At 36.8% G+C, this 12,322-nt stretch overlaps 1 protein-coding gene across 1 annotated transcript; it reads right to left on the bottom strand.

Moving 5' to 3' along the window:
* Positions 1 to 8,402: 8,402 nt before the first annotated feature.
* On the bottom strand, positions 8,403 to 11,221 carry LOC122083304 (60S ribosomal protein L44). Its single transcript, XM_042651060.1, has 4 exons — positions 11,073 to 11,221; positions 8,956 to 9,135; positions 8,685 to 8,759; positions 8,403 to 8,580 (listed from the first exon to the last, which is right to left on the bottom strand). The coding sequence occupies exons 1-4, from the start codon at positions 11,073 to 11,075 to the stop codon at positions 8,521 to 8,523; spliced, it is 318 nt and encodes a 105-aa protein (XP_042506994.1). The 5' UTR covers positions 11,076 to 11,221; the 3' UTR covers positions 8,403 to 8,520.
* Between the last annotated feature and the right edge of the window lie 1,101 nt (positions 11,222 to 12,322).

The following is a 12,322-nucleotide window of genomic DNA, read 5'->3' as shown; positions in this document are numbered from 1 at the left end:
ATAATGGGCTCATTATTAATGGGTCCACACATAATAATATAAACTATACACAAAATAGAGCGAGTATACTGATTACTACCCACTAAGGAGACCACATCCCGCATAGGGCTTCATCCAACTATGCCCATTAATAAATACTCATCCATTAATCCATATCCATTTAATGACTGGATACTGCCCACATATAAGAAAACATTACAGGAACCCCTTTTGTTTCTTTCAGTTGTTTCAAAAAATAGAAAAAAATCATACGTATTTTGTCAGACCCGTCTGTAGCCCATAAATTCTAAATAATAGAAATGAAGCATGTTTATTAAACCCTTTTTCGGGTGTTATTTATTCCGTATTTCTTGGATTGTTATCAACCGAGCCTTAGATTTAGGGAGCACAAATCCTCTCCTGGGCAGGGGAGGGCTATTACTCTCCTGCAACATTGGTTGAACGACACACATGTACAAGGTCATAGGGAGATAACAATTCCATTAAATTCAATCGTTAGTTATTCCTCTACTTTTTTAGTCAAGCATAATACATATGTGAAAAGACAACTTGCTTGGTAAATGACAATTATATGGTTACTCGAGAGACGACAGATTTTTTGTAACTCCATTTCTTGCTTCTGTCTGTTTCTTCTTCCTCAGTTTCTTGCTTTGGTCCGCTTCTTGCTTCGGTTGATTTTTTCTTCTTAGTTTCTTGCTTCAATATGTTTATTCTTCTCGCCTTTTTGCTCGATTTCCTCTTAACGAAAACAATGTATCATATTTGACTAAATGCTTATTTGTCATTAGTCGTAGATGGGAGATCGAACCTGAGATTGTGCGCTTAATCCACACAATCCCCAGTTCACCCTACCATCTGGGCAACCCATGGGTGAGTACAGAATAAATAAGAAAACATACATACAAACTCACACAATGCGTACGACAGAGTTCGATCCCATGACCTCCTCCCCTGTGTGCCGGCTCAACAAACTGAACTTACCACCACTAGGCCATCCTAGTGTTCGTATTTCACAATTGATAAGTTATGGAACCCCATTCCCGAGAAGTGTTGGTTTTCAATTTCATGGCCAGGTTTAGTTTTTTGTCCTCTTATTTATTCTCCACTTGCAATTCAAAGTCGTCCTAAAGTTAGGTTCATCTTAATAATTTTTTATACTTGGAGGTTCCAATGTATTGACAAAAAGAACAAAAGGATCAACAAGAGATTAAAGACTGATTTTGATTAGTCATATGGTTACTTTGAGTTCTTGTTACAAAATTGATTGGTGCTTGTGTTTGAGCAAAGCCAGATAATCTTAGATTAATAATTGACTATGATTATGGATTTTTCAAGATTTTCCTATGTTTGAATGAATGTAAATTCTTCAATAGAATTTCATTCATTTTGATTTATTATTTTATTTTATTTTATTTTTACCTAATTACCCTTCGTTCATTATGATTTAGCAAAATGGACTATGAATCGAGATCATAGTTAGTAAATTCGGGGATGGCAATAATACAAGAACAAATACATACGGTAATTAAATGGATCATACGGTAATAATATGTTTCAAAAAATCAGGTGCAATAAAATGTGTATGGCAAAGATATGGTACGTGTTTAATACGCTTGCTCTGTAAAAATCTGGGAGCAAAAATCAGGGACTAAAAATGATTGTTTAAAACTAAATTCAAATCTACCATGTTTTTATGGATACTAAAATCCAATTTGAAATTATTTCCCATTCTTTTGAATTTTCACATTTAATATTAATTATATTTAACCCCTAAAAAGGGTATGGTAGAAAGAACTAAGAGGAGAATCAAACTTCATCTCATCACGTAACTTTTACCTGTTCTCTTCTTCTTCTTGGTATGAAAACAAGGTTCAAGAATATGGAGAATAAGCGTTTGCAATTGTTCATCTTAGAGATGCGTTTGGATTTTCTTGAAATTTCCATAAGAGTACAATTGAAGACCGGTCATGAATTAATTTTAAGGCTCAATAACCTCCTCCCTTCAACTCCTTTGATTTCTCAAATGCAGTATTGCAAGAACAGAGGGAGGAGAACACCCGTGTCATTTTCCTCTTTCTAATTCTTCACATTATTCACTGCAACTATGTTTGTAAATAATTGTTGGTCCAATTCAAATAGTGATTGTATGCTAAATTTCATAGAAAGGTTTTCATTTCAACCCCTTTCAGAGAATCCCGCCCTTGACCATCTTTGTCCATGTGAGTCATCTCCTTTGAATCTTTCTTGCTTCTCGTTAAAAATTATTTGTAGATGCAATCGCCTTCGATTGGATTTTCAGCTACCAATGGAAAGAGAAACGGAGAAGATGAAGGGTTGATTGGGTTTTTAACAATCAATGAGAAGAGAAATAGAGAAGAGAATGAGAGCAGGGGGTATTGATGTCTTACCTATCGCCCTCGGTTGATGGCCACCGAGAATGGAGATGGAAGAGAAGGGGTCAATGGGGCAAGGGTTCCTCCTTTTTTTGGTTTACTTAGATGAGGGAAGAAGAGGGGTTATAGTTTCGATTGGTAAGGTTTCCTGATAGAAGACAAGGGTCGGGAATCGGGATTTGACCCATTTGGGTTAATCTTTTTTTTTTAACCCAAAAGTTTTATTAAGTATGCAACGTATTATACGGGTATTATTCGTGTATAATATGATTATCTTTAAAATCCACGTATTAAACAGCTTTTTTGGATTGATAAACCAAATTATGAACTTTTGAATTAAACGTTCGGATGCGCGTATTATATGCATATAATACGCATATTTTACTAACTATGATCGAGATCGTACAAGACTAGTTTTAATCCAATCCGACCTAATCAAGCCGATCCAATCTCGTCCTTTAAACCGTGATCCACACCTCTCTCTCTCTCTCTCTCCCCCCTCTCTCTCTCTCTCTAAGTTGAAAGATAGAGAGGAAAAAAGACAAGTTATAAGGAGAAAAGAAGAAACTGCCCAATGGAAGAGAGTAGGGGTCTCAATCCTGAACCCGCATCGGTAGGCCCGATCAAACCCGATTCGCTTAAGGCCCGACTTGAATCGGCCCGTTTAATAAACTTGCCAGGCTTTAGACCAGCCCGTTTATTAAATTGGCGTTTACGGTGCAAGCTACTAGCCCATCGGGAGCCTGACCGACCCGACTCAATAAAGAAGCCCACTAGAACTGACTCATTTAGCCCAACCGACCCGACCCCTTTTAAAAATGCCTAAATACAAAGGTTTTTCAACTTCTAAGAAACAGAGAAACCTTCTTGAATCTTTAGTGTCATTTCAATGGATTGCAGAAAGTTCTTGCAAAAATGGGAGCCCATAAATCAAATGATCTGAGTTTATGAGAAGCAGAGTAGATGAAAGCATAAGGCATGGTGGTACAGTGTTCCATGAAAAGAATAAAAAAGATAGAAATGGGGCACGGTGGTGCTTTATTGCATTTAAGGGAGTTGGAGGACATTGAGACAATGGATCCAGTGGACTCCATTGTTTCCCCAAGGCATAGAAAAACATGTTGGGTGCCTAAAGAAGGTTAAGGTGAGAGCATATAATTCTTGAGATGTTCAAAAATCTCCTCTTTTGGGGTCACACAGATTTATGGTTTTATATTCTTAAATTTTTTTATTTGATTTGAATCTAGACAATTTTTATGTTGTTTTGGGATAGTTTGGAATGAACAGTTTATGTCCATAATTTTGAGCTGCCCCTATTTTATTTGAGTACTCTAAGTTGAGCTAAGGTGCTAGTACAGTTGTTCTTCTAGAGGACTTATTTTTGAAGGTCAAAACTTTGCTTTATTTTGGTTGCATTTTAGAAGTCTTTCAGTTGGATTGGGAGGCTGAAGCCTGTAGGTATTTATTGCCAATATATTGACAATGGGGATTGAGTTCAGCCCTAATCCAACAGTTTGAAAACTCCATCTATGATTTAACATGCTGCCCTTCTTAAATTGAATGGGGAATGTGGAACATTATTGTAGATTGTAAGCTGAATAACGAAAATATGTTTTTTCTTTCATTGTATACCAGTGAATCAAAAATCCAATTACAGGTTTGTAATGTTCTTGGATCATTCAATTGTTAAAAATAGTGTAATTCTTGTAACTTAGATTATATTTTAAAGACATGATTCCCTTGGATATGGTTCTGGAATTGTGAATGTTATCCTCTAATAGTAGTAAGTCAATAGTTTAATATGCTTAAAAAAGGATTTAGGGTAGCCGTTTAGAATTAAATAGGTCCATAGCCTGTTTGAAGCTACTTCTCGCTCCCAACCCGGGGCCTAAGAGCTTCAAAGCAAAGAATCAACGTCTTGAGCGAGACGGTAATCCGATTAAAGCCCGACACATGAAAGAGTTCCGGGAGCCAGGATGCATGCCAGTTTCATACGACCAGGTGGAGTGGCACAAGATCTGCCTCTTGGCTCATGTCGAGATATTGATTCCTCCATAGCATGCCCTCCAAACCTTCCAAATCTAGACCCGTTTAAATAAACAGACATTTACGAAGCAAGTGTTTTCAATGGCCAAGCCCAATTAAGCCCGATGAAGACTGACCTGGCCCTGACTGGTTGACACCCTTAGAAGAGAGTGTGAGTACTTTTCCTATGTTTAAATAAAGTGAAAAGTGAAAGCAGGTTGTCTTTCACATATCTACTGTAATTGAATAAAAAAGTACAAGAAGAATAATTAGTGATTGAACTTAACGGAATTGTTATCTCCGTATTACCTTGGACAAGTGTTGCTTAACCAGTGTTGAAGGGGAGTAATAACCGTCTTGTGTCCAGGATAGATTTTTATTTTATTTTATTTTATTTTTTAAGGTGAATTCCACCTACTTGTTAATAACCATGATAAAAAAAAAAAAAAAAATGGGATAATGAAATAAGGAGTGGGTTTCCCAAAATACAATGTGGCCCTTGCATCATGTGGAGGATAATGGGAGCATATATAAAAGCATCAAAAGAGGTGGAATTTTAACCTTTCATGAGGGGTGAGATGGTTATTTTGCACCCCATTATGTTTAGGTGTAGAAAACACACTGCCTTTTAAATTTATTTTTTCCATAATAATATTTTTACAGATATATTTATTACGAAATACCTAACGTACGTAATACATGGTAATAACAACAACATGGATAATCCATGCTTTTTCAGAATGTAACAAAGAAGCAAAGTTAGCCAAAGATTCAAATAAAACAATAATAGAAAAATATTATAGATGTGGGCAGTGAAATAACATAAATGGAAAAGGTGTCATAACGAATTATTGTCTGTTTTTTTTACACAAAGGGCAAATCAAGTGAATCATATTAAGTTATTAACCATGTAGAGTTTGTCAATAGTAGGAATCCCATCAATTAAGACTTTCCACAAAATGATTTTAAAACGAAGGTGAATTTTAAGCTTCCACTACACTTTTCCAGATTTTTTTTCTCATTTTTCTGAGAAGAGTTTTGCCCATGGTCGTTTGGTTGGCAACAAAACTAATAAACAGAGGGAATAACATATACTTTAGGTCTAAAAGTTATCCCAAGATGTTGCTGTCCAAATCTGATTCAGTCTATTCTCCACTGGTGTTCTTCTTCTAGCTCTCTAGTCTTATAACATTGTCAATGGCAAGAGGGTGGCTATCTGAATTTTGAGAGTCTCTTTGAATTGCACAGACGAGATGGGGATCTTGTGCGTGTGTTGATCCAAAACCAAAACTATCTCCCCTTAATTCCCTCCATAATAGTTGGTTTTCTATTTGAATTGGGTAACCTAACCAACGAGCAACCCATATCCTTATGTTGATATAGAAAATTGGGTCACATCAATCAACATTCTTCTACTTATTCATATTACTACAAGCCAAGATAATGTTTGATGTTGCTTTTGCTGCATGTATATACTTAATCCAATAATTTCCATTTACATTCAAAATAAAAACTCCAACTCATGAATCATGACTGTTCATGTCCAATATATGGGCCACTTCCTTCCTTGTATTAGAATGAGCTGTCATTCTCATGATAATCCTAATGTGGTTAGTTTCAAAACTTTAGAGAATCAACCCTAATGGTTAATTCTGGATCAATCCCATAGTCAATTCGAGGACACAATTAGTATTGCCCTTTCTTCTTAATGTGCATCTGTTATTTTAAAACTTAATGTGCATATATAGCTAATAAATGATAGATAACTCATAGTTCTTAAATCATCAACTTAATATAGTAGTATTGTACCCACCCCAAAAAAAAAAAAAATATATATATTTTGCAATATTCTTGATAAACAGCAGGCACAAAATGATTTATTTAAGCTTATACGACATATCCCACAAATACAATAGGAGGCAGTTCGAAGTTTCAGCGGCGGCTATCATTTTCTCACTAACAATGCATTTTATTACTACACGACGATTCCAAACATACTCCTTTTACAACGGATTACTCAATCTCTGTGTGTCTACACCAAATCACAGAGCATGTGTTAATTAAGGATCCTAATGTCATGATGTTTTCACAGAATATCCTCACTTCTTAGAGACGAAACACCTTGTGAGGGATAGAAGAACGTATCACTAGAATTTTCTTATGAATTGAAAACCCTAATTTCGGCTAGATAACCACAAACGGGTATATTTATTAAGATAGGCACCATCATTTCCAAAGTTCAAAAGAAAACTTTGAAACTACTTTTGATGGTATCTTATAGAATATATACACTACAATTTTTTAGGGCACTCCACAAGGTCAATGAGAGACTGAATAACTGATCATACTCCTAACCACTCCCTACAGACAATGTACCTTTTATGATATTATCTACTTGAATTATCTTAAAAATGGTTTTTTTTTAGACAAAGTGTCTCATCCCAATGAACTATAAGGTAGAGGCATTGTATATGTCACTTGAATGTGACGAATATGTCTTACCATTCAGACATGATGATGTGTTAAATAGTCCACAAGGTCTGTGTATAATCACCATGTCTCAGTAAGAAATGTAAAAAAAATAATACTTCGATACCATTTTCCAATGCAACATTATGGTTGTTCATCCCACTTACCTTTCTCGTTTCTCTCCTCACACTCCTATCCTCTTTCTTCCAACAAAACACAATCCAAAGGACATAGCTCATACTTTGGAAACTCTGAGAATGGAAGATAGTCATTAACCAATAGATTCCAAGGCCAAATATTACTACCAGAATCTCATCTGAATCGCCATGGCAAAGTAGACCCAAAGCTACTTCTAGGGGTTCCAAAACCCACACTATTTCTGATGAAACTATTAGCAATTTTCATGTGGTATAGTTATTCACTGCAATTAGCATCACTCTTATCCAGGGGGTTGGTCCATTGATGTTTTGTAGTGGATAAAACGCCTCCGGAATCATCTCACCTGGGATCATCACTCTTATTTCTTCCTCAGGGCTCCCACCCTTTTGACTTGCAAATTCTAAAATTGTACAAGAGAGATAGAGCTCTGCGGTCATGAGATTAACCACATGTCAAATTTCAAAATTTAATTTATTCAAATATCCTCTTTTGTTCTTCGCACACAATGCATATATCCATAAATAATTGGAATTATTATTATGATAGCACTCTAAAAACATTGAAACCAACAATTCATTAATAATTTGAATATTATGCAACGCAGACGGACCATACCTTTAACTTTAACCCTTGTTATTACTGTATAAAGATTGAGCATTATGTCAAGGATTTAGATCTTCTCCAGTCGGCTGCAGAGGATCTAAATCCTATGTGAAAGGAGAATCCCTCGGCCACGGCTATTGTATGGGTGAGAGATCATATCGCACCATAATAAAAGGTATGTTCAACCATTCAGATAAAAAGAATATTCCTTGAAGAATGGGATAATGCCAATCCCATTCCTCTCCGCCCAGATCTACCCATAGCTACCTGAGGGGATACACACATATCCAAGCGGTAATCCAACAGCAGTGATCTACCTACCAAAACAGAAGCACTGTGCTAAGAACAGTTGGATCATCACTTGAACACATGTATTGGCAAGACCTGGCCGACACCTAAGAGGATCTCAATCCTTGTCATTCTGAGGATCCCAGGCAGTTTAGGGGCAGCTGGAGAGGCCACCCATTGAATAGTGTGTATCCTGATTCCTGTTCACTGTTTCCTGTTCTCTCTCCTGACTTGTCCAGTGGTCCCTCTCCACCCACGCCCACCTGGAGAGGATCTGAATCCATCTCAATAATGCATCCGGTTCCTCTCCAACTACTGGGACTCCCAGCCGTTGGATCCCTCACTGGGCGTCCCCAGTTGTTGGAAAGGATCTGGATGCATCAATTACTATATCTGTTATTTAAATTGAAACATCAGTTCTGTGGTTTTCCGGATCTTAATAATAAACAGGAAGAGAATATTCTCTTGGTTGCTAACACTGCTACGTTTCTTTGAGCGAAAGTCTTCAAAAATATTAAAGATCTAATAATTGTCTTACTAAACATGAACAAATAAGTGATACTGAATGACCACAAAAACCCATCTAGAAAAGTGAAGTTCCCTTTCCCTTCTTGTCCCCACCAATCTCAAAATGCTTGCACCTCTGCAGAGATAATTACAGCAACGATCAATAAAGAGAAGAAAAGAAGCATTCTTAAAAAAAATTCACACTTTTTTTTTTTTGGGGGGGGGGGGGGGTGTGCTAACCTTGATGGGGTGCTGAGACACATGCTTGCAACCCTGGCATTGCAACCTCAGCACGATCTTCTTGGTAGTTTTAGCCTGATTAGGGAAGAAAAAAGTAGGAAACACAGTTCAGCACAAATATTTAACAAAGGTCTAACATCCCTATCTGAAATTAATGTAACGGCAATTATTAATATTTGAAAACATCACAAGTTAAAAGATGTGAGTTTAATTTTTTTTCTTCTATGTTAAATGAACATGAATACCCACAAATACATAGACAAGTTTATACCTTCTTGTGAAAGACGGGCTTGGTTTGTCCTCCATAACCTGACTGCTTACGATCATAACGTCTCTTACCCTGGGCAGCAAGGCTATCCTTACCCTTCTTGTACTGGGTGACCTTGTGCAGAGTGTGTTTTCTGCACTCCTTACTCTTGCAGTATGTCTTCTTAGTCTTTGGTACGTTCACCTGAACAATGCAAGGTTAATTTTCATATGTAAACATAACATTCAAGCAATAGGATACAACACAAGGTTTCACCGTGTGCCCACATAAAATGTCATCCTACCAATACACTTAACCACCATTCTTGTCAGGGAAACATAGTCTCGGCCACCAAGTTCTATGTTACAAGCTATACACTGAAATCAATATAATCAGCCTACAGGACACCATAGGAAATAGAAACAAAACACTTTAACTTGTGATCTTTAGATCCCAAAATCATTCTTATCAATTAGTCAACATTGAACTATTTACTTGCAATTGAGAGGATCAAAGTAGAAACCACAGATTTACAAGTAGAACAAGTCATAAATGCTGTAGAAATCTGGGATACTTCAATTTTTCAATGCATATTCAATTGAAAACTAGAGCATGCAAATGCAATTAAGAAAGAATTTGAGATTGTCAAAAATCGGATTGTTTCAAAGTAGGTAATGGCTCCCCTTTGCTGGGTCAGAACCTCCCCCCCAGGCCCCCACCCCAATTCCAACCATTCCTCACTTCAAGAAAGAACAACCATAATAAAATTCAACTACTTATCCAGACCTCAGACATGAAAATCATAGAGACACTATAAGGAATGGATGTGGTTCATTTGATACTGTCTGACACCTTTGTAGCTGTGAGCTGGAATCCATATGGAATATTTGTGGCTCGTCCTATTGCCAAACATATCTATGTGGTCCCCTCTTGATCTGCTTCATGAAGCATTTTACCTATGAGCGACTGTCCATCATGTGTTTTGCTGTTCTTTCATTTGATTCATCTAGCATGGAGAGAAAGAAAATTTGAATCTGGCTGCTGAGATTTTTTTTTTTTTTTGGGGGCAATACAACACATTTAATCCATCATAGGTTATCTGTGGCATCCTTGTATGTGAGCTTGAACATGTAAAAAGACTAAAAGCAGTACAAGCAAAACAGAGGCACTTTGGGATGTAGATAGGGCCACAGCTGAGGGCTGTGGAGATTAATATTACCTCAAGGACTAAGAAAGACTCAAAATTAGGTCCAATAGTTTTAATGTTCGTGAGAGCATTTGCATCTGTTGGGCTTCTTACAAAGAAGATTTAAGGAGTGCACAAGGGGATAAGCACATGAGGGCACTGTTTTGCCAAGTAACAAGGCACCACAACTGAAAGGATCACAAGGTGGAGAATGGATAATATTTTGAGACACAAGATGTGAGAACACTTTAGAATTCTCTAACTACTGCGAGTACAAAGAGAAAAAACGATTTCTTAGTTTCCAGAGGAGCCAACTCAACTTCATGAAATGGGTTGTAGTGACTGCCAATTCTGTTGGTTGAACAATGCCATAACTATTGGCTATTCTTCCAATTAAGTAATAGATCTGTAACTATTTGCAGAAAAATGATTAAAAAAAAAATGTAAAAGAAGATAGCTTAATCCACAGAAACATGTTTAGAGCAGCAACATTCCAAAATCCAGATAATACTGCAGAGAGAAATATCACAGTTCAATAGTTTCGAGTGGAAAAAATTGTTTTGTTGATAGCATAACAAAATACAGTAACAAAAAGAAAAGGTAGGAAGGTTTGCAAGAAAGAGCTGAACTTGGATTTTGGAAGTTACACAAATTGAGGTTTCAGTAAATCAATCTTCATTGAAGAAAACTAAATGATCTATCAAAATGCCTCAGAAGCCCAAGAAAATTAACAATATGAAAACAAAGAAAACTTGTATAAATTCGTAACAGAACAAAATTCGAAAATCCACCATGAAATGAACATCAAAGACAGTTAAATTAACACGCATATCTAGTGTTTAAGATCTAAGAAGTGCGACAAAGTGAATCCCAAAGAACACAAAGGGCAAAATATTAGAAATTACGAACAGAGAATTGCAATAGAAACAGATAATTCAAACTAAGAATCGTTTACCATCTCTGCAAACGAATCCGATGACCGTGAGGGTTTAGAACTTGTGAGCTTCCCTCCCTCCTTTAGCAAACCCTAGAGGAAAGGATCGAGCGAGCGAACGTAAGTAACACTTTATAAGAGGATAAGTTAGGGTTGAAGTGAGAAAATTTTGAAATTACATAGCTACCCCTATATTTTCTCAAATTATAATGTCAGTCCATCACTAAATTCAAGCCCTCAGTCCTTACGGGCCCAGTCGCCTGACCTCTCCATAAGTACCATGCTATGAATGAACTCATGGTGACCAAATTGCGAGCAATCTTCTTCCCTAATTTTTGAAATGAGCTCCACTGAGATACCCATTGTTGTAATGTAAACTCATATGGATTAGGGATTTGAAGAGAGAAAGAGCGTAGCCAAACTACGTAGCTTGAGCGAAAAAGTCGATCAATGTTTATATCACAAGCCGCAAATCCATCTCTTGTAGCTAAGCCACCTACACAAGCCCTCCATAGAAACGATTTATCTTGGGAAGGGATCAATAATTCCAAATGGGAGTCTGGGTATGAATACAACTTCCATGCCACTCTAGACAACAAACCCTTATTGTGCACAGTAGGGTCGCAAAGGCCAATATCACCACACTTTAGACTGCATGAGCTTCGACCAGAATAGCCAATGTATCTTAATAGAACCGTCAGAGCCACCCTAGAAAAAGTGAGCAACTGCACTTCTAAGCCACTTATGGAAGGAGGCCAGAAGTTTAAAGTGACTACTCATAAAGTTTTGGATTGGTTGAATCTGTTGGGAACATGCTTACACTCTTAAATGGTTTTGATGATAATAAAAAAATAGTGGGTTTCAACCACATTTGCTGAATGGTGCCTTGTGTAAGCCTAGTGTAAAGACAGATTAAAGGTTGATGCCTACATGACAAACTCTAAGATTCAAAACTTCAGAATGACAAGACATGAAACTCGAAGACAAGGAATTGCTAACGAGAAGAAATGAAGATGAAATACCAAGGAATAAAAGACTCAAGTGAAGAAGCTCATTGAAGACCTCTAGGATAGTTTGCTCTTTACATTGTAAATTGTATCTTCCATATGCATATGTGCACTCACACTTCATGCATTGCATTGCATTCATACTAGAATGACCTTAGAATGCACCTTGACTAAGTGTGAAAAGCCTTTAAGTGGTTAGGAACATATTAGGAAAAATATGTCCTAGTTAGTTTTTTGAAAAACCACATTGACCTGATTCAAAGA

The sequence above is a fragment of the Macadamia integrifolia genome, chromosome 7 (assembly GCF_013358625.1).
Source record: "Macadamia integrifolia cultivar HAES 741 chromosome 7, SCU_Mint_v3, whole genome shotgun sequence".
NCBI lineage: Eukaryota > Viridiplantae > Streptophyta > Magnoliopsida > Proteales > Proteaceae > Macadamia > Macadamia integrifolia.
The sequence above is the reverse complement of the archived record's forward strand: the minus strand, read 5'-3'. Positions and strand labels throughout refer to the sequence as shown.